At 41.7% G+C, this 23,663-nt stretch overlaps 1 protein-coding gene across 3 annotated transcripts in view; it reads right to left on the reverse strand.

Annotated features, from left to right (window-relative positions):
* Positions 1–23,663, reverse strand: part of RELN (reelin) — a 469,941-nt gene that overhangs the window by 185,728 nt on the left and 260,550 nt on the right. For all 3 annotated transcript variants that reach the window (XM_065399319.1, XM_065399303.1, XM_065399311.1), the window contains one exon: positions 15,023–15,263. In XM_065399319.1, the coding sequence (XP_065255391.1) occupies positions 15,023–15,263 (241 nt within the window). The remainder of the gene's footprint in view (positions 1–15,022; positions 15,264–23,663) is intronic.

Genomic DNA, 23,663 nt, shown 5'->3' on the forward strand with positions numbered 1-23,663 from the left:
AAGTTATTACTCTTAGTGCTTGGTATTGCTCATTTTTGTTTCTGTTATATTCAATTCATAGCATTTTGAGCCTTACAAAAACACTTAACTAAATTTTCAATCAAGCAAAGCTCTACCAACACACTTCAGTTCTGACCTGCACCATCCCCTCCCAACAATGTCAGTTTGTTCAATCATCTAACAGACTGCTGACTGTGCTGAATTACAGTGTGCATTTGTGATAGGGCTCACTGTGTACTCTGGGGACTAAAGTAAGACCATCAAACTCATTTTCTCTTTTGATCAAAATAGGATTTGAATCCAGGCCTCTAGGAGTGAAGAGTTACTGTTTTTACTAATTGTGACAAAGTTCCTCCTCTATCTTGGTGGGTCCTGCGCTTATTGGCGGATTTTCTTGCCTCAGAGATTCACCATGTGGGTTGGGGAACAGTCCAGAGACCTTCCCCTCTGGAAGAACCCACAGTCCAGGTCAATTGGGAGGTTTGGGGGGAACCCGGGCCCACCCTCTACTCCGGGTTCCAGCCCAGGGCCCTGTGGACTGCAGCTGTCTATAGTGCCTCCTGTAACAGCTGCATGACAGCTACAACTCCCTGGGCTACTTCCCCATGGCCTCCTCCAAACACCTTCCTTAATCTCACCACAGGACCTTCCTCCTGGTGTCTGATAACGCTTGTGCTCCTCAGTCCTCCAGCAGCACACCCTCACCCTCTCACTCTCAGCTCCTTGCGCCTCTTGCTCCCAGCTCCTCACACTCGCACCACAAACTGAAGTGAGCTCCTTTTTAAAGCCCAGGTGCCCTGATTAGCCTGCCTTAATTAATTCTAGCAGCTTCTTCTTAATTGGCTCCAGGTGTCCTAATTAGCCTGCCTGCCTTAATTGGTTCTAGCAGGTTCCTGATTACTCTAGTGGAACCCCTGGTCTGGTCACTCAGGGAACAGAAAACTACTCATCCAGTGACCAGTATATTTGCCCTCTACCAGACTCCTGTACTCCACTGGTCTGGGTCTGTCACATAATGTTCTATGTCACCTCATTCCCAAAGTACATATTCCTTGTCAGGTTGTAATTATTTGCAGTATTTAAATCTAGTTTTAATGGGTTTTATATTAAAGAAAGAAAAGTACTAAAATGTCAGCAATTAAGGTATTATGAGCCAAATCCATAACTGGTATAATGGGAAGGCATAATTCCACTGATGTCAACGGAGTTGCACCTGCTTTTTACAGAAGTTAATTTGGCCTTGCGTTTACGATACTGGACATCTTTTATCTAAATTATCAATTTAAGAGTCAACGTTCTCAGTTACATTTTGATTTATACTTTTTTGAATGTGTATGCAACATTAGATTAATTTGCTAAATAATATTTGTAATTCAAGAGACCATATGACATCAGAATATTTCTCTCTGTTGTTATGGAAGCACCAATTGCAGTTCCATAGTTAAGGCTGAGTTGAATTTAGCATTTAAAGCAGGGATTCAATCACATACGAAGCATACACCATATCATCCCCCAAATTACAGCATTCACTCTGAGTACAAAATCAATTTTCTGATAATTTACAAGTATATGGCTTAGTTTATGAGTTAAAATTAATTTAGAAAATGGATCCTTTAAGAAATTTAAAACCTGTGTCATTCCATAGTTTTCTTCCAAATTATCTTAATAATAGAATAATTATTCCCATATAGTTCAAACTCACTGAAGTTATGTGCCTAGGCTACTTCTGAAAATTTTGTTTTAGGATTAATGGTCATTTTTTGTTATTCTTCATAACTGAAAGTTTTTCTTCAGCAGAGGCTGACAATTTAATGTTCTTCTACAGAAAATTCCATCACCTCTTTTAATAAACCGGCCACCTCCTATTGTTCTCAATGGAAGTGAGGTTACCGGGCTGCCATTAGCAAAATTGTGGATTTCAGAATGGCCTTTGCTTCCCATGGTTGCCAATAAGGAAGCCATGCTGTCCTCAGGGAAGATGGCAGCCCCAAGAAAGTGAAAAATGAAAAAAATCGAATATATGTTTAAAAATCAATTTAATTTAATCTGGTACTATAAATACCCATTACATACTAACTGCAACTGTATGGCTATTGCATACCATAAAGGCAAAATTAAGGTTGCTTGGGTGTCTTAGCTGTGCATTCTCATACCTCAACATACATGGATTCCTTTTCAGTTTAACCTTAACTCTGAATTTCCTGAGTTTCTTATGCATGGTTTTTAGTTAATTACAACATCCCTGTAATGCTTTAGTGCTAAAGTTACTGGCCTGTATTCAATATTGACTCCAGTTTAACCAAGGTTTTGTCTGAGAATTTTTTTTTTGTACATAAGTTGCTCCATTAAATCAGTCCTTTAAATTGCAGCTGTGGTATTATGTTAAGTTGTGTTATGTTGTATCACATGGCAATGCAATATGCAATGGCTAAAATCTAAATGAACAACACATTTTTGGAGTGGATACAACTATCAGTTTGTCTAGCAAATACTAGCCCACTTTTTGGCATATTATCAATAGACTAGGCATCCCTCTAAAAGCTTATAACGTGAATTATCCATGGGTGTTTCAAATCCAGGAATAAAAAAATCTTCCAAAGCACAATATGAGGACATTAGATAATCATTTGAAGATAGTGACTATGGGAAAGAGCACAGAATGGTTTCAGAATCCAGCTTTTGCGAAGAATCTGTGTTTGATCAATCCTGTGTTACTCTATAAGTTACAGTTTTTAGATATTATATCAATGTCTTTCACCTAATTTAGGAAGATCTCTCCAGGAAAACCTACTGATCTTCTGAAGGTTAGAAAAGTTTCAATTAGGACTGTTCAAATCTGTTGGATTTCAGAGGCAAATGACTAAAAACACACGTGGTTATTCTCATAATTGTTTTTGTATAACTATGGATTGGATCCAGGGCCGGCTCCAGGCACCAGCTGAGCAAGCTCGTGCTTGGGGCGGCAGATTGTACGAGGCGGCATTCCGCCCAATCCTAGGGTGGCATGGCTGCTTTTTTTTTTGTTCCGCTCCAGCCGCCCTGTAGGGGGCGGTGGCGTGGAGGAGGGGAGCGCCCTGCAGCAAGCCCGGCAGGGCAGCCCGTGTCCTTCCCTCCCAGCTGACCGGAGTGGCACGGAGCCCTCCCGGCAGGCGGCGCGGCGGTCGGGGCCGCGTGGCAGCGCCCCGCTGAAGCCCTGGCCGTCCCCCTTCTCTCTCTCCCGCTCCCTCCCTCTTCCCCCCGCTAGCCGGGGCACATCTGCAGCGCAGGGAGTCCCCTGGCTCCGGCCGCGCTGCAGGGTTGTTTTTTTTTTTTTTCTGCTTTGACGTTTTTTGCCGCCACGTTTTTGTTGTTGTTGTTGTTGCTTGGGGCGGCAAAAAAGCCAGAGCCGGCCCTGATTGGATCAAGGCTCAGAACCTAACTTAAGAAATATCTCCAGATTTTTGCTATCACTGTGTCCTTCTTCCTAACGCTAGTGCGACACTATATGACATATACATATTTGCATAAAGAGATATTGGGTAAAATTTTCAAAAGAACTGAAGTTCTTTTGTCCTATTTTCAAAAGTGATGTAGGCTATTAAATCACTTATGCGCTTTTGAAAAATGTACTCATTACAAATGATTTGTATTACAGAAATATCTAGAGGCCTCAGCTGAAATCTGGGCCCCACTGTGCTAGGCACTGTAAAAATACAAAGTAAGGGGCAGTTCCTGCCCAGAAGAGTTTACAGTCTAAATAGACAAAGGGTGGGAGTGGAAACAGAAGCACAAAGAAGTTACACAGCAGATCAGAGGACAGAACCCAGATCTTCTAACTTTGAGTCCAGTGGCCAAGTTACTGGACCATACTGCCTCTCAAGATAAAAATATTTGATTTCAGTTTTATAAGTGTGGTACAGTAACACTCCGGTTTACATAGGTCTGCAGGGACATATGAAACTTTCATAAAATAAGAGATCAGTAAAACTGGGGGATTGTGCAGGAACCCATTACAAGACTGGCAGGGGAACGGAGAGACACAAATTTGGGTTAAAAATTTGGGGTTCATAAAAATCAGGCTTCTTTCCTATTTGTTTATGTCAAAAATTGTGACTCAACAAATATTATCCTATTTCCCTGATTGTATGGCTTTCTTTTGCTTGAAAAGAAGAACACAGTGTAACTAAGTGATACAATTTTGCCATTCAGAAAGCATCAACAGGAAACATCAGGGCTACATTCCCCAGTGTAACAGATTTTTGGCCTCAGTTGTGAATAACATCTTCCTGAGGTTGATCCCCATATGCCGATGTAAATGTTAGTGGCTTCACCTCTGTGCTTTTAAAGTATTCTCAGTCACCTTTACCATTATTTAATTAGGTTTTTATTAAAGATGAGCACTGATGCACCTCTTCGTAATATCTCTCTGGGGCCTAATGGCCCTGATGATTCTTTCAGACAGCTGTAGCCTCACAATTAAATGTTTGGCAATATTGCTTACAGTGGAATGAATATACTGGGCATTTGGGCAATGCCAGCTTGCAAAGGGCTGGTGGCAGATGGAAAGAAATCTGCCCAGTATGCCTCACCTTTCCATGAGCAGAGTCATCAATTTCCTCCATTAAGGAGTTGTCACTCGGCCCACCCAGCTGGAAGAACATTCCGGATAACCAGGCTGGCTGGTGGTACACAATTTAAATACAAAATGCACTTTAAAAGGAAACTAAAATATTGTTTGTAGGCCAACTGACAATGCATTACTTTGACCGCAGCCAATTTTTTAATGACTGTAATATTTTAAGTGATTATTTTTGCCACTTCAGATTGCTCCTTAGAGACGAGAGGTTTTTTTAATTAAAATCTAGGCAGTGCAAACAGATGAGATTTGAGAAGCAGAGGAAAGAGAAATGGAATGAAGAAAATTAATTAAAGCTGCATTATTGGCAGAGTCATAAATTAGACATTGTGTCTTGCTGGGAATGAGTTATGTTGGTATTTGGACTTCAAGATTTTAAATGTGATAGCAGGTAGGTGGATTGAACTGATGTTAATACAATTCTAATTCACATACAATTTCTTGCTCTGCTAACATATTTAAAGGTATAATTGCCATCATTCAGAACTAAGCAGTTATATGATTTTGACTATGAGGACTTCCGGGTTGAAGTCCTTACATCTAAAGGAAATATTACTATAGGATTGGACAGATTTCCCCATTAGGTAAATAAAGATTCTAACATTTTCCACATGTTAGATTTTTAGATAATTTACAGCAAGTTACAAAACTGAAAACTAGGCTAAGAAAGCAGACCAGGTGCAAGCAGGGTTACAGTGCACTTTCCCCTTTCAAAACAATAGGTTGAAACTTCCTCTGTAATATGATGAGAGGCAGTTTATAAAGTGTGATTTTGCTCATCATTTCCTGTTACAGATTGTCATTCAAATGGTAGCACTAGAAACAATTTGCCTTTTTATGAATCAAGCAACATTAATTCTTTATGTGGAGTATTTTATGATGCATGTATAAATTGACTGTACAACTAATACATTGCAAACTTGGGATTAAAACTATTTTCAGCAATGGTTTGAATGGTTATTTAAATGGTATGTGTGCAGATGTGTTAGAACCACTGATGTTTTAGTATTCCAAAAGTGTTATTCTACAGTAGAGAGCCTGATTCTGATCTCGCTTACCCGGGTAAAAATCAGAAGTAACTTTATGGAAGCCAGCATAAAATGATGTGAAAGGAGAATCAATCCCAGTAGTTTGATCTCTTTTACATTTCACCAGTGTTACTTCATATTGCTTATATTATGCTGTATCAGACAGTGAACTGTGAAGGCCAGATCCTTTGTTGTTTACAGTGACTAACTCAGCGTTTCTCAAATGCGGCCGCATGTGGCCACCAGGGGGTTTTCTTGCGGCCACAGACTCCTGGACTATGACTGGGAAGGGGGCACAGTAGAGCCCCTCCCCCTCCCTGTTGCTCCTGGATGCACCACCTTGGTGATGGTTGCTGGGGCTGCCAGCAGGGGTTGGGCCCTGTAGACACTTGGGGCTCTGTAGAGGGGGCTCTGTAGACACTTGGGGCACAACGCTGGAGAAGCAGGCAGCCAATGAGTTCCCCACCTTCCCAGGGGTGGTGGGGCTCAGGCTTTGGGCTTCAGCCCTGAGGTGGTAGTCTTTGGCCTCAGGGCTTTGGTCTCCAGCACCAGGTTCCAGCTGCGAAGCGGCAGGCCCCAGGCTCTGACTGCGCGGCTTCAGGCTCTGTCCCCAGGCCCTGTCCCATTAGGCTCCGCTCCCCCTCCCCCGACATTGACTCCCCTGACCACACATCCAGGGCTTAATTTGTCCCCAGGTTTGTGGGGCTGAGTAAGTCTGCTGTGAAAAGGATACTTGTATGTTTGTTAATATCACTTTTCACAACAGACTTATTAGATAGCAATAAATAAATGGATGTGTCTATGTGCATATTTATTTGTTTTTCCTAAAGCTAATTAAGTATTTTAGGAAAAAGTGTGAGAGTGGCCACCAGCCAGAGTTGGTGGCTGCACTCTGAGGTCACCAAAACATTTGTCCTGAGAAGCCCAACCTAGGGGCTGTAAAGCTAATGAATCCAGCCACTGGAGATATCCCCAGTGAAAGGGGATTGACACAGAACTGGAATATCAAGTCTATGCCATTCACCCTCACAGTTCTAGTGTACATGGTGTGGGCTGGACTATGCTGCGCTCTAATTATTCTCAGCTGTCAGAATGGCCCAAGGAGTCATAGACAGCCAACTGTAAGGCCTGGTTTACACATAGTTATTGTACCAATTTAACTATTTTGGTCAAGGTACTGATTTTTTTACCCAAATAGTTAAATTGGTAGAACCCCTCATGTGAACACAGTTATACAGGTATTAAGGTGCCTTATACTGGTACAGCTTATTCACATAAATAAGATATACAGATATAAGAACCTTAACACCTGTATAATTGCATCCTCACTAGGGACTTGCACCACTTTCAAATTGATATAGTTAAAGCAGTACAAAAACTGTGTGTTGACAAGCCCGTAGTTAGAGCAGTCCTGAGGCTGCTCTGATTTCTCTTGGGGGGTTGAGAATACAGGAGGCACAAAGGTAGATTCAGTCAACGTTGTCTCTTTCGCTCTTTTCTTGCAAGCAAACACAGCTAATACAGATCAGAGACTTGGTTCCTCAACCTACTGTTTGATATCATTTTTAAAAACTACAAAGGAAATATACAACGTTGTTCATTTGAAATAAATAAATAGAGCGTAATCAGTTCCCAATGGTAAAAATATATTAAAAAGGTCAATGCCAGAATGTTGGTGGTGAAAAAGATCACATGATGAAAAAAATGTGTCATTCACACTGCTTAATTGAGGGCTTAATGAAAATTTGGAATTCTGATCTGGATTTGCTATTGTGGAGTAGTTTAGCCAGTCTTTTTGCCAGTGCCTTGTGAATTGGCATGCATGACTTCTCCACTTGCTGACACCCAGCAATGCACATTCAGGAAAAAGATGTGGAAAAATCCCAGATCTAGGATTGTGCAAATCACTAAAGCACGACGAGTCGGGGGCGAGGACGTGAGTCTAGCCAGTCAGTTGATGAAACCGCCACATGTGGCACTGTAACTGGCATATCTTTGTCATACATGGCAGATGCCTGCTCAATTAAGGAAGGAATTGTGATTTACAGATGTACTTCCAAGGTATTTTTCTGAGTGCAAACTTTGATCCCCGCCCCCCTTGAACTGGCACATTTTTAAAGAATTTAGATTGGAGTGAATGAAGTCAATCTTCATTGTACACACCAAGCCTGGGCACACATGGCAGAAATATTTGGAAAAGCATGCAATGTATGTACAAAACTGTTTCATAATTAACAACATAGGGGACATGCACACCGGGAGAGTATCCCACAACAGGGTACTCACACTATCCTCAAGTAGATAATGTTGATGCCCTGAACATCTCGCCTGAAACCTACCAGCAGAGGTTCTGCAGTGAGAATTCCTGTTTGGGGCTAGGCCCCAGGCCATTGCCCAAAGTCTGGAGGAACATTGCTGGTGGCAGATCCAGCCAGAGAAATGCACAGGGGTTCAGGTGGAGGAGAAGATCATCATGGAGCTGTTCATGCAGATCCTCCCCACAAAGGTGTGAGAATGGGTGGTGAGAGACAGTCCCAAAACTTTGGCAGAGACCATCGCTCTAGCAGAGAATTATCTGATGTCCCATGGGTCCAAAGTAGAGACACCAAAGATCAATTCAGCACATCCCCAGGGCCCATACACTACGGAGCCTCAAACCCAGCCGAAGGTGTCCTGGGGAACTTGGACACCCAACCCAATAGAAAGAAGTACAAAGACCTTGAGAGGAGCCCAGAAGTCCACCCTCAACTGGCAAGGAGGGATCTAGGCCTGGCAGAGCGACCTCAACCAAAGGGGCCAGTCTCCTTGGGAGAATTAAGGACCGAACCACATTCTACTGGGGGAGCCTGTTTCGCATCGGGGCAACAAGTGTATATCCACCCTCAACTTAATGAAGGAGTATTGGCAGATCCTCTTGATGCCTGAGGCTAACGAGAAGACCGCCTTCTTCACTCCATTTGGATTATATCAATTTAAGACAATGCTCTTTGGGCTCCATGGGGCTGTGGACACTTTTCAGCGGTTGATGGATAGAGTGTTGCAGCTGTCTGGATCACGTGCAGTGCCCTACATCAAAGATATTGCCATCTACAGTGAATGGTGGGCCTACCATAAGGCACTTTACACCATGTGATAGACCCAGGCCAGTTGGGTACAGCAGAATAGCAGAAGGCAGATATACTGGCCACTGGATTAACAGTTTTTTGTTCCCTGACTGACCAGAGCAGGGGCTGCTCCAGGCTAATGAGAACACCTGACTCCAATAAACCTGCAAAGAGTCAGGTGAGGCCATTAAGCTAATGTGACCACCTGACTCTAATTAAGGCCCCGCTGATACTATAAAAAGGGCTCACTCCAGTCAGGCAGAGGAGAGCAAGTGCGGCTGAAGGACTGGTTAATGAAGACACCCTCAAGTTATTGATAAGGGAGCCCTAAGGTAAGGGAGAAGCAGGAGAGCTGTGGGGAAGTGGCCCAGGGAAATGTAGCAACTCTGGCAGTGAAAGGTTGGCTGCCAACAGCTGCTACTATTAGGGTCCCTGGGCCGGAACCCGGAGTAGAGGGCGGGCCCGGGTTCCCCCCAACCCACCACTACAGGAACACCTCCTGGGAGGGGAAGTCAGGCCCCTGTCAGGACAGGAGGCTAAACTGTTCTAAAACAAGCCCTAGGGACAACAGAGACTGTGGGAATTCTCTCACCAATCTCCTTGCTGGCTTATGATAAAAAGGGCTCAGTAGACTGTAACCCTGGCCCTAGAGAGAGAAGGGCTACGTGGAGGGTCACAGAGAGCCACTGAGGCTAGCATATACCGCCTAGAAGCGCAGGACCCTCGGGGACAAGGTCAGAGCTCTGCCACAAGCAGTACTACTTCTTCTTTTGTATGGTAATAGTGGAACAGTGAAAGCAACAGCACGACTACAGTTAGATCTTAAGGTCTCTTATCCAGTCCAGAGCAGAGGGGGTAGCCATGTGAATGGCCGCAACACCTCCAGGATGAGCTCAGACAACAGTACTCTTAAGGAGGCAGGATTGACAGCCAACCCAGCCAAGTGCCGACTGGCCACCCAGGAATTCACCTACCTGGGATATGCAGTGGGAGGGTGACAGTTATGCCCTCTAGTGGACAAAGTCCAAGCCCTAGTGGACTGCTCCACCCTTTCCACTGAGAAGCAAGTTCATTCATTCCTATTGGCGATTCATCCCAAACTTCACCACCCTTGCTGCTCCCTTAACAGATCTGATCAAAAATTCTGCACCCAAAAGGATCTATTGGATGACAAACTGCGATGAGGCATTCAGAACACTGAAAAGCCAGTTGAGCCAGGAACCCGTACTGTTCCATCTAGATTTCACAAAGCTGTTTGTCTTACAAACCAATGCATCCAATGTCAGGCTCAGAACTCAGAGGAGAAGAACATCCCACCTTTTTCCTCAGTAGAAAGTTGTTCCTACAGGAGGTTGCATACTCAGAATTGAGGAGGCAGCCCCTGGTAGTGAAATTCCAACGTCCTGTGATATTACTTATGGGGGCATATAACTGACCATGCACCAATCCAATGGCTGAACTTCATGAACAATCAGAACCCATGCATCATGCAATCTCGCTGCAGCTGTATTGCTTCCAGGTGTCCGACTGTGCAGGTGTGGAAGATAAAAATGTGGATTTATTTTCATGGGACAGAGGAGACCCAGAGCAGCTCTATGGCACCACAGCTCAGGGTCTGAGGGAGAGGGGGTGTGATGGGGTATACAAACCCCACACTGGGGCCAGGTATCCCTGCTCTTACTAGCCTGCTGAGCATGCTAGAGTTGGAGGAGTGGGTTAAAAGTACTCCGAATCCCAGACAATGGGTGGTGGGAAGACTGTAGGGGAGAAGAATCCTTCTCCAAGGAGGTCAGACAGAAGGTGGAGCCTGAGAGGGGACAGGTAAGGCCCTCTGCAGCACCTTCCCCAACCATCACCCACTTTAAAAAGCAGCAGGTGTTGCAGTGCTCTGCTCATTTGGGAGTTTGTTTGTGAAGCTATTGACTGATTGGACTACAGGAGCCATCCCCCAAACAGAAGGGGCATATAGGTAGGAAGTAGCCAGTGATGAGCTGCCAAAATCTGAACAACCGGTTCCCTCCTCACCCCACAAGGGGGTCGTGGCCCACCCCTGCCCCCTGGGACTCCTGCCCCATCCAACCCCCCACGTTCCTTGATGCCCCCCCCCCCCGGGACCCCTGCCCCATCCATCTACCCCTTCTCCCTGTCCCCTGACCGCCCCTGGAACCTCTGCCCCTGACTGCCCCCTGCCACCCCATCCAACCCCACCTTCTTCCTGACTGCTCCCCCGGGACCCCTTGCCCCCATTCAACCCCCCTGTTCCCCGCCCTCTGACCGCCCGACCCCCTCATTTAATTTATCACCTAAAACAGAGTACAGGCTTAGAAAAATGGAAAGTTAGTGAACTAATCCACTCTCTGCTCTGGCAGATGCAATGTTGGTTTTAAAAGGGATTTTTGACAAGAAGCATTATGTGAAAAACAATAACAGAAAATGTGGAAATGGCAGAAATGCTAAGTGACTCTTTTGTTTTAGTTTTCACCAAAATGGTTAGTAGTGATGGGACGACTAACAGTGAATGTCAGTGAAAATGAGGTAGGATCAGAGGCTAAAATAGGGAAAGAACAAATTAAAAATTACTTAGACAAGTTAGATGTCTTCAAGTCACCAGGGCCTGATGAAATACATCCTAGAATACTCAAGGAGCTGACTAAGGAGATATCTGAGCCATTAGCAATTATCTTTGAAAAGTCATGGAAGACAGGAGAGATTCCAGATGACTGTAAAAGGGTAAATATAGTGTCAATCTATAAAAAGGGAAATAAGGACAACCTAGAGAATTACAAACCAGTCAGCTTAACTTCAGTACCCGGAAAGATAATGGAGCAAATAATTAGGCAATCAATTTGCAGACACCTTTGCAGAAGATAATAAGGTGACAAGTAACATGGATGTGTCAAGAACAGATTGTGTCAAACAAAGCTATTTGGGCAGCAAGCCTTGTGGATAGGGAAGAAGCGGTAGACATGGTATATCGTGACTTTAGTAAGGCTTTTGATACTGTCTCTCATGACCTCCTCTTAAACAAACTAGGGAAATACAACCTAGATGGAGGTACTTTAAGGTGGGTACATAACTGGTTGGAAAACCATTCCCAGAGAGTAGTTATCAGAGGTTCACAGTCAAGCTGGAAGGGCATATCGAGTGGGGTCCCACAGGGATCAATTCTGGGTCCGTTCTGTTCAATATCGTCATCAATGATTTAGATAATGGCACAGAGAATACACTCATAAAATTTGCAGACCACGCTGGGAGGAGTTGCAAGTGCTTTGGAGGATAGGATTAAAATTCAAAGTGATCTGGACAAACTGGAGAAATGATCTGAAATAAATAGGATGAAATTCAATAAGGACAGATGAAAAGTACTCCATTTAGGAAGGAATAATCAATTGCACACATACAAAATTGGAAATGACTGCCTAGGAAGGAGTACTGCGGAAAGGGATCTGGGGGTGAGAGTAAATCACAAGCTAAATATGAGTAAACAGTTTAACACTATTGCAAAAAAAGGAAACATCATACTGGGATGTATTAGCAGGGGTGTTGTAAGCAAGACACGAGAAATAATTCTTCCGCTCTACTCCATGTTGATTAGGCCTCAAGTGGAGTATTGGGTCCAGTTCTGGGCACTACATTTCAGGAAAGATGTGGACAAATTGGAGAAAGTTCAGAGAAGCAACAAAAATGATTAAAGGTGATTGAAAAAATTGGATTTGTTTAGTCTGGAGAAGAGAAGACTGAGAGGGGACATGATAATAGTTTTGAAGTACATAAAAGGTTGTTACAAGGAGGGTGGAGAAAAAATGTTCTCTTTAACTTCTGAGGATAAGATAAGAAGCAATGGGCTTAAATTGCAGCAAGGGTGGTTTAGGTTGGACATTAGGAAAAACTTCCTAACTGTCAGGGTGGTTAAGCACTGGAATAAATTGCCCAGGGAGGTTGTGGAATCTCCATTATTGGAGCTTTTTAAGAGCAGGTTAGACAAACACCTGTCAGGGATGGTCTAGATAATACTTAGTCTTGCCATGAGTGCAGGTGGCTGGACTAGATGACCTCTCGAGGTCCCTTCCAGTCCTATGATTCTATGATATATAACTTTTCATTTGCTAAATTACCCAGTTTTTGCATGAAGTTTAACCATAGTTGTGTGCTGGTGCTACACAAGTGTAATTTAAAAACAACAACAACATATAGCGCTGCTTGCTAAATATGTATGTGCTGGTTAAATGTCTCTTTCAGGTATAGTAAGTGATGAGTTTTTGCAACAAAAATTACTGATAGTGTGCATCCAACTGTTATTTTTTTTTGCTCTTTTTTCCCCTTCTAAAATCCTACGCCTATGGGCCACATCTTTTCCATGTTCAATTCCTTTAAACAGAAACTTTGCAACTGCTTAAATTGATATGTGAAAAGGAATCTTTAGCTCCTGATAAAAGAAAATTAACTGTATTCTTAAATAGAAATCTTGTTGCCTGACTCTGATACCCATACTCTTGAGCAGTTGTCTTCAGTGAGACTTCTTATGGAGTGAGGTACTATTCAACATCAGTGAGGGCATTACAATCTGGCCACTGGACTTAAAAAACACTAGTCCCTGTCAGCTGATAGGAGCAGTATCTGACGCACATCAGTCCTTCCTTTACTTCAACATCTTCTTAACTGGTGAACTGGGGTTATGTATTCTTAAACATCACTGATGAAATTGAAAGCACAATAAAGATAAAAACCACTATAGGAAATGACTTGACTAAATACACTAAACAAGCAGCACAGGATTACATTCCAAAATCCCATATGCAGAATTTTTCAATTTAATGTAAATTACTTTACTGAAGCAAAAAAGATGATTGCACTTTATCATGTACTATGAGTAGATAGCAATGTATAGTAGAAACAGCATTTATTTCTACAAAGGCTTATCAGAGGCCATACAAGTCTTATTATGGGGGGGAAAGAATGAAGCCATAAACACTACCTCCCTGCCCTGAATTCCACATCTGTTTCCTGTGCACTTGCCAAAACACTACCAATATCATTAGTGAACTTTGACGACACAACTGCTTTTTTGTGAATGAGCAATAAGATGTTAACAGCAAGTCATTTGCTATTCAAGCTTTCGTATATTTTGCAGCATGAAGGGGAGGATTCTATCAGCTTTCCACACAAAGAGATCTCATTGAAGTCAATGGGAGTTCTGTGCATGGAGGGGTTGTAGAATCAGGCCATTGGAGAGCATGCTCATGTATCTACCAAACAGCCTGCAGCCTTTCTATCAGGTGCTCTGATCTTGGCAGATCTCATACACTAAGCAGGCTCATGATGGGAATGGAAGATTTCTGAGGAGCTATTTGGTGCTACAGGAAGTATTGATGATGATTCAGTAGATAGCACTCTTGGTGTACACCACAAATATTTCTATAAATATGATGAGATATTTCAGGATTTTTGTACAAGTGCCCTGTCCTGGATGGCATCAGACCTGCTGAAATCCTTGTAATTATGTCACCCTCTAGGAGGTTGTCACAGAGAATAAAACTTGACAGCTAATGGAGATTCTCATTTAATTCCAGTGGCAGAAGTCGGTATTTTTAGAACAGAAGATATAGACATCTGTTCTTCATGCCATATGTTTATGGAGTAGCTTGCACCCACTACATCTGTATGTATATTGCAATGGATACATTATGCTCACCTAAGTCACATTTAGGAAAATTCGGGGGAGGGGACTATAAATTTGTGTAAATTGAGTATTTTTGTTAGAAGTTCACTGACTTCAAGAAATATTGTTTACAATGATTCTATGAGAGATGTCACATTCATCTTCACCATCATCATTTCTGTCATAATGATATAAAACTGAAGGGAATTGCATGGGTAGGTGATGGAGCAGGTATAATTGGCAGCAATACTACACTTCGGCTGACAAATACAATGACTGGAAAACACTTAGTGGAGAGACTTGCATTCATTTCAACAGTTCTGTACTGTTTTGCTAAAAGGAAATAGTTATATGTTTTCTGCTACATGATCTTTGACATGACAACTGTTACAAACCCCTGTTTAATTTTGGTAAATTGCAGAAAAGTTTGAGTTAGATGAGATGGACAAGAGGTCAAATGCTACTTCAAAGAGGATTAAAGAAAAAAAAGAGCCAAATTCTGCAAGGGGTGGTGGTAGCTCAAAATACACTTCTTCAATCAGAATTTGCCTGAAAGTGATTTTTCTATTACTACATGCATTAATTTTTTTAAAGTACAAAACAAAATTAAGCAAACCTTAACTGTGGCCCCAGGGAAGAAAAGCCAGTTGCCAGTGTCCACAGGATCAAGATTATCTTCTAAGACAATTTGTCTGTGAGCAGCATTTATGATCAGAATGTTGTCCAATGCCCAGCAGGCTTCATACACTTCGCCAGCATGTACATACTCCTGTTTCCACTGAAACTGAACATTCTCTCCTTTGGCATCTTCAGGAAGGTACAGGATGTGGATGACGGTGCTGGCATTGGAAGGGGCTCTGTAGAACATCAAGATACAGAATCAGATCGATATCAAGCCAGTGGAGGTTTCTCTGATCAAAGTGATTTACCAGATGGGATATAGTTACACCCATGTCCTAACATGTCCATAGATTTTCTGTGCACAATAGAAAATAGTTTTAATGAGCATGGAGTTCAAGAATAAATCAAGATAATCCTGTCCAAAATACATGAGAAAATGAAGAGAAATAAACATTCATTAAAAATCTAATGGTACTTTACTGGAATGTTACATAATGTTCTAGGAAAACCAAATTGATTTTACTATGAATTATTTACAATGGACACCATTAAAGTCAGAATTTGCCAACAGATTTTACATGGTGGGATCTGACATTTTACAGTTTCAGCCTCTGCTTAGAATAGAAAATAATTGTGGTAACCATATGGTATCTCTTACAAATTTTGACATTTTAACAGCAACCACTGAATATCTGATTATAAAGGAACATGTTGCTTTATAAGCCACAGTCTAAGGCACAGGCCCTGCACCAGAATTTACAATTAGCTCAAACAAACAAACAGAGAGCAATAGGTGTAAGAGGGCATGGAGCCCATAGAAAGAGGGACTCATGGAAGAAATGGGTTTTGAAAGACAGATAAGGGATACCTAATGAGCTAGAAAGGAGAGGCTGTTTCAAGTGCAGGAGGAAGCTAAAAGAAGGTACAAAACTATTTTTTCTATAAATGTTTATTACATTTTTAAAACATATACACAGAAAAACAAACTATACATAAATTTGTCATAATACATAAACTTCTCATAACATATTAACCATTTACAACCTAGACTTAGCTATACTTGAAACATTTAATTACATATTGTGACGGTGCTCCCCATAAGGCTTTATGGGAATATGCTTATGAATGTATATATGACATAACTGGAATATGTTTTATGCTACATATGCCATGTAACCTGTCTCTGTAAAGGTTATGATCTACTGAATCTATTAATCCTATTTGTATGCATGTATCATTTTTGTATTCAAAGTTATGAATATTGGCTGTGTACTTGCTTGATTTTTAAGTAGCCTTTGTAAAGCATTTGGTCAGCTTCTTGAGAAAGGAATGTGCAAATTAAGTGCCCTGACTGGGCACTTAAGGGACAATGGATCTTAGAAGGCTCTAATCCACATAAGAAGTTTACAAGAGGACGTTCAAGGTAGCAGGTAAGCAATGGCTGCTGCCTGTAAAAACTGAGTCATGCATGGACATGTGATTTGCCCATGTGACTCCAAAACTCCATCTCGGAGCTGGACTTTGCATAGGAGAGAGGAGAGGGTCTCCACCCACAAGAGAAAGTCTATTTAAGGCGGTGGGAGACCCCTCCATTTTGTCTTCAGCTGGCTAAAGAGATAGCCTCTCCACCCCCAAGGATACCTGAAAGAAACTGGAACAAAGGACAGTAACGACAGGGGGTGTGAGTGATTGCTGGACCTAGACTAGAAGGAGACTAGTCTGTAAAAGGAAGCTTACTGGAATTCCTCTAAAGGTGAGGTTTTTATCTGTACTCAGTTTACTGTATTAGCCTCAGACTTGCGTGTTTCATTTTATTTTACCTGGTAATTCACTTTGTTCTGTCTGTTACTACTTGGAACCACTTAAATCCTACTTTCTGTATTTAATAAAATCACTTTTTAATTATTAATTAACCCAGAGTATGTATTAATACCTGTGGGGGAGGGGGCAAACAGCTGTGCATACCTCTCTATCAGTGTTATAGAGGGCAAACAATTTATGAATTTATGAGTTTACCCTGTATAAGCTTTATACAGGGTAAAATGGATTTATTTGGGGTTTGGACCCCATTGGGCATCTGAGTGCTAAAAACAGGAACACTTCTTAAGTTGCTTTCAGACGGGCATGTCTGGCTCAACAAGACAGGGTGCTGGAGTCCCAAGCTGGCAGGGAAAGCAGAGGCAGAAGTAGTCTTGGCACATCAGTTGGCAGCCCCAAGGGGGTTTCTGTAATCTAACTCACTTTGTGAGATCTTTTTGAAGTTCTTCACAGTCTGCTTTGGTCTTAACTATCTTGAGCAGTTTAGTATCATCTGCAAACTTTGCCACCTCACTTTTTACTGCTTTGTCCAGATCATTTACGAATAAGTTGAATAGGATTGGTCCTAGGACTGACCCTTGGGGGACACCACTATTTACCCCTCTCCATTCTGAGAATTTACCATTTATTCCTATCCTTTGTTCCCTGTCTTTTAACCAGTTCTCAATCCATGAAAGGACCTTCCCTTTTATCCCATGACAACTTAGTTTACGTAAGAGCCTTTGGTGAGGGACCTTGTCAAAGGCTTTCTGGAAATCTAAGTACACTATGTCCACTGGACCCCCCTTGTCCACATGTATGTTGACCCCTTCAAAGAACTCTAATAGATTAGTAAGACACGATTTCCCTTTACAGAAACCATGTTGACTTTTGCCCAACAATTTATGTTCTTCTATGTGTCTGACAATTTTATTCTTTACTATTGTTTCAATTAATTTGCCCGGTACTGATGTTAGACTTACTGGTCTGTAATTGCCAGGATCACCTCTAGAGCCCATTTTAAATATTGGTGTTAAATTAGCTATCTTCCAGTCATTGGGTACAGAAGCCCATTTAAAGGACAGGTTACAAACCATAGTTAATAGTTCCGCAACTTCACATTTGAGTTCTTTCAGAACTCTTGGGTGAATGCCATCTGGTCCCGGTGACTTGTTACTGTTAAGTTTATCAATTAATTCCAAAATCTCCTCTAGTGACACTTCAATCTGTGACAATTCCTCAGATTTGTCACCTACAAAAGCCGGCTCAGGTTTTTAAACATCCATTATGTTTAAAAATATGTTTAGTTTGTAACACAATTGTATTTGATTGGAAAACATTAACTCTGCAATTACGTTATTTCCAAAACATACAGGTATAAGAGCATTCCCAGACCATCCAGGTTAAGTTAGCACCTGCTGAATCACAGTGCCAACACTTATTTAACTTAGCAGCTGTTTTGAAGATTTGGGGATGGATCCAATGCATCCTCCATATGATATTCTATTGGGTTAATCTTAAATGGAGGTCCAAGAAACGGTTTGGTGCACTGGCTAAAATTTGTTTCCATTGGTTAACAGAGAATAATTGTCCTAGTTCCTGTTCCCATTTTTTAGGGAATCTGTGTTTAATTTAAATTTGTTGGCTAAGTTTGCATATAATGTCATAGGTCTTGGCAACCTGAGTAATATTTGGAGAAATGAAAGCAATTCAGGTGGGTCAAGCCAGTGCAGGCATTGGGCCAAACAGATGGGAGATGGCATCTTTAGGCTGGATATATTGCCACTCCTTCTTATTTTCTAGATTGAACCTTTCTTTTAATATTTGTAAAAGAGAGGAAGTTATTTTCAATAAATTGACTGATGGTCAAAATCCCTTTCCTGATCCAATCTGGCCAGATGAATATGTTGCCTGCTATATAGAGTTTCAAATTATCCTAGATAGAGGCCTCACTATATAGAAGGGGGTGATTTTTAAATTAAAGTAGATTTTTAAATGTTACACCAAGTATTTTTGGCTGCCATAATAGCTGGTAATTGTTCGTTCAGGGAACTGGTAGTAATCCGAGTCCAGGAGAGCCACTTCCAGCTAAACTCAATGAGATCTTCATTGTTTCCTACTTATCCCAATTTAACTTGCAGCCAGAGAATTTACCAAAGTTACCTATTGTTTGTTAGGATATAAGAGGTAGGATTGGAACGTAACAACTTTATCCATGAAATTAAGGATTTCCCCAACCCACATTTTATCCAGGGTAAGAAACAGATACACCTCTACCCTGATATAACACTGTCCTCGGGAGCCAAAAAAATCGTACCGCGTTATAGGTGAAACCGCATTATATTGAACTTGCTTTGATCCGCCGGAGTGAGCAGCCCCGCCCCCCCAGAGCTCTGCTTTACCGCGTTATCTCCGAATTCGTGTTATATCGGGTCGCGTTATATCGGGGTAGAGGTGTATCTGCAATTCACTCTGTCAAAAGTTCTTGCTGCATCAATTGAAATCATTGTATGGAAATTGCCAGAGTTTTGATGGAATGCCATAACATTAATCAGCTGATGGGTGTTATCTGAACCATACCTTTTCAAAATAAATCCCACCTAGTAGGGGTGAACCATATTACTTATTACTTTTTCAAGTTTTTTGGCCAATATTTTTGAGAGAATTTTTATATCAGTATTGATTAAAGCGATGGGGCTATAGCTGTTACACTTTTGTGCATCCTTACCCAGTTTTAGTACAGAAATTAGGGTTTCCCTCAGAATAGGAGGTAACCTACCTTTCTTTAAGGCATCTTCATAAATGAAAACCGTTTAGGGGCCAGAATTTCTTTTAAAGTTTGATACAATTCTATTGGTAGGCCATTAGAGCTGGGGGTCTTCCTGGACTCATTTCCTCCAAGAAATTGATTATTTCTTCTGATTGCAAGGGAGAGGCCAGCTTGGTGTCCTGCTTTTCTGAGATTTGTGAGAGGTTAAGAATTTTAACAAAATTATTCAGTTCTTTAGGTGGGGAATCATTATTGTAAATAGCTTGGTAAAATTTCAAAAATTGATCATTGATCTCCTTTTGACTACTAATAAACTTCCCTTGTTCTGATTTGGGTGATGCTTTTTGGGACCTTTGACCTCCCACTATGAATCTGTTTGTAAGAATTTTCCCCGTTCTCTCCCTCGACTCCCTGTACCTTTGTTTGAGTCTAAAAAGGGCAAATTCTGCTTGTGCTGAAGTCAGCCTATTTAATCATGCCAAAGATTGATTAATTTTTTAAAGATTTTCTTGGGAGGGGTAGTGTGCACATTCTAAATCCATAGCTTTAAATTGTTTGGTTAACTCCAGGAGCTGAGCCTGGCTAGCCCTCTTCCTACACACTGAGTAGGAAATGACCCTGCACCTAACAAAGGCTTTTAGTGTATCCAATAGGGTGAATTGGGATATCCCTAGTGTGTCATTTGTTTAAAAGAAAACCTGAATTTCTTCTGTGGCATAGTTCTGAAAATGTTTATCTTTCAACACAGAGGAGTTCAGTCTTGACCTTTTACAGATCCAATTTGTCTAAGGGTGGGGGGGGGGAATTGTAGTATCACTGGTGCATGTGTAACTCACATTCTTCCTGGGTGTGGTGCTCTGTCCCCCTTTAGTGGCACTGAGACCACTTAGAGATTGATGAGGCTGCTACAGCCTTAACTGAGAGTCATGTGGCTTTTAGCTCATGCAGTAGAGGGTCATGCATTTAGCTCCAGAGGTCCCAGGTTCAATCCTGCCTGCTGATAACTGGAATGTGTCAGCATTACAAATGGTCAGAGACCATGATAGACAATTTCATTATTAAGCACCAAGTCCACCAGATTTGTAAGAAATCAGGAAGAAATCTATTCATCAATAGTAATGTGGGGAGGAAAAAAATGTAAAATCCCTCATTGTAGGGGTCTGCAACCACCATACATCTTTCAACCCTGATTCTTCCATATAACCTTTAATAATGTTTCTTGCATGTGATTGTGCACATGGGGCTTGGCCTGACTTATCTAAAAAGCAACACCTCATTAAATCTCCTGCTATGAGGATTGATCATAGTGGGATATTAATTTGGAAAAAAAATGTTAAAAAAACTTGGATCATCTTTGTTGGGTCTATATACATTTAGTTAGTGTATACATAAAGTCAAAGATCTTAGCATTCTCCAGCAAAAATCTACCTTCCTCATCTTAATTTACATCTAGAATTTGTGAAATTGAGTCTCTTGTGAAACACTATTGTTACGTCTTTGGTGGGGAGGAGGAGAAATTGTTAAACACACCTTTCTCCATCCACTCCTTCCTAAATTTCTCTGCCTCCAAGTCATTAAGATGAGTTTCCTGTAGGAAGAGAACATCTGCTTTCAGTATTTTTAGATGAGTGATAATACTTTTTCTTTTTATTTGTTGACTCACCCCTTCGATGTTCCAGGAAACAAAATTTATAATATTAGCAATAAGGAGTGCTGAGGTAAAATATCTCTTTATCAGGCACCTGAATAGTGTCATTGCTTGGGCCATTGTTAGTTCCAGATTTAGTAAAGGTATATCTGGGACCCCCTCACTGCACTGAGTTATGAAGGGGAGTCGAAAGGGAACAGAGGAAGGCAGACCAGGAAAGGTAGAAGATAGGTATAACATGAGAAACAGAAATGATCAAAATTGACCAAGGATTACTTAAAATATACATATCTGTTACCCAAACTGAAATAGGATCGAATGTCTAGGAAACTTGCAAGGGGATGGCCTCATCACTTTCTTCCCCCAAAATACCCAACTGGGATATACCTAGAGTTTATAAAGAGGAAATAGTCTTATGCCATTAAGTTTATAAAGAGGAAATAGTCTTATGCCAAGGGAGGCCATGGTTTCTGCACTATTCACAACAAAAAAGGAGGAAGATGGCTAGCATCTCAACTTAAGAGCAAGTCTACGGTGGAGATATGAGAAAGATGTACAAATTGTTTAAATAATTCAGTTATATTGGAATAAAGTTATTTGCAAATAAGGGTTCACTAGCAGAACAATTCTGCCGAAATTTCACCTCCCTCCTACCAGAGCCTTGTCCATGCTGGATTATAGGGTGAGTGTACTGCCCCATAGTTAGATCAGCAATGTAAATCAGCATAACATTTTTTTCAACTAACTGAACAAAAATAAAAACTAAAGAACCTGAACTATTATTGAAAAAAACAATTAACAGTATCATACTAACACATTCTCAGGAATTTTCGTGACTCATAACCAGAATAATTATTTGTGGATAGGATTTTAGAAGATCAGATTTCTTTATAGTTGGGGAATTGAAAAGCTTCTTCATTACAATGTTTAGATCTGGTATCTCTTATAAGTGCACATTTAGGGCAAATTGACTGAATATTTCCAGAAAAACCGGAAATCTAGGAAATTAGATGGGTATGAAACGAAGTAAAATCAGTGGGAGGAGGAGTGTTAGATTAAAGAAAAAGGCGGTGGAGGGGTTGGAAAAGATACCAGGAGGGAGAATGCCTCAGATAGAAAACAAAAATCACACTTCTCTGGTGAACCTTGCCGATCCATGGGTGCACAGGTGCTGACTTTTGTTTCTGCCAGTGGGTGCTCCTCTCCACTCCTGCCCCACCGTGTTAGCAGTGAACGGGGCTTCGGGGGGAAGAGGCCAAATGGGGGTGGGGCCTCAAGGTGGAGCATGGGGGAGAAGAGGCTGAGTAGGGGCGGGCCTCAGGGTGGAGTGGCGAGCGGGGCCTCAGGGCAGAGCAGGGAGTGGGGCCATGGTCCGGGCACCAGGACCCACAAAAGATTAATCCAGTCCTGGGGGTGCTGGCCACTCCCTATTTTTTTGATGGGTGCTTGAGCCCCAGAGCTTATGGCTGCTTCCTGAGTCTGGATGGAGGGTCAAGATGAGATCCTTCTCCCCAGCTAGCTCCCTCTGAAGGTGAAACCAGGGAAGTTCAAAGAAATGAAACTAAGGGGTAGGGAGGAGACAAAATGGTGGATTTGCCCTGTACAGTTGGTTGCTAGACTGAGAATTGACTTCCAACATTGCAGTGACTGATCTGGTAGAGTTGTTTTAATGCATCCTGTCTATGTCTTCTGCGGGGGGCTTTTACTGTAGTGAGATCAAATACCTGCCAGCTTCTTCTGCTGTCATAAAACTAAGCATCTTGCCTTCTTTTTTCACTTTGAAAGTAGCAGGGAAGTAAACAGAGTAGTTTGTTTGATAGGGCTCAACCCTTTGATAGGGCTCTTGATGTAATGAATTTGTCCCACCTGTCCATCATGTTCTTGGTGTAAAAAATCTGCAAAAATCATCAGCCTGTGTTCCTTCCATGTTAGGTTTTTAAGTTCACTGGGTTTTTTAAGAATGAGTTTCTTAATATTGTATTTTAAAAATCTTACAATTATGGCCAAGGCTTTGCGTTTGGAAAGGCTTTTGGGGCAAGGGAGCAGTGGGCTCTCTCAATATCTAAGTTCTGATCAGAAGGGAGAGACTGACAGCACCCACAGAATGGTGCATAAAAATTGCACACACCTCCCTTTCTCCAACCCCTCTGGGAGACCTACAATTTTCAGATTGTTTCTTCTTGATCTTCCCTCAAGATCATTAACCTTCTCCTGCAGTGCTTTAATAGTCATTTCCTGTTGCTCTGAGGTTATATGTATAGTAATCACTGTGTTTTGTAGTAAGAAGATTCTGTTCTCGGCTTCCTCTAGTCCTGATGCTAATCCTTGCAAATTAGCTTCATGTGTGCTAGTAATATTTTTTATCTCAGTTTTATCTTCAAATATTTTTCTCAAGATCCCAATCTTAAGTGACCACACTGT

The sequence above is a fragment of the Emys orbicularis genome, chromosome 1, assembly GCF_028017835.1.
Source record: "Emys orbicularis isolate rEmyOrb1 chromosome 1, rEmyOrb1.hap1, whole genome shotgun sequence".
Taxonomy (NCBI): Eukaryota; Metazoa; Chordata; order Testudines; family Emydidae; genus Emys; species Emys orbicularis.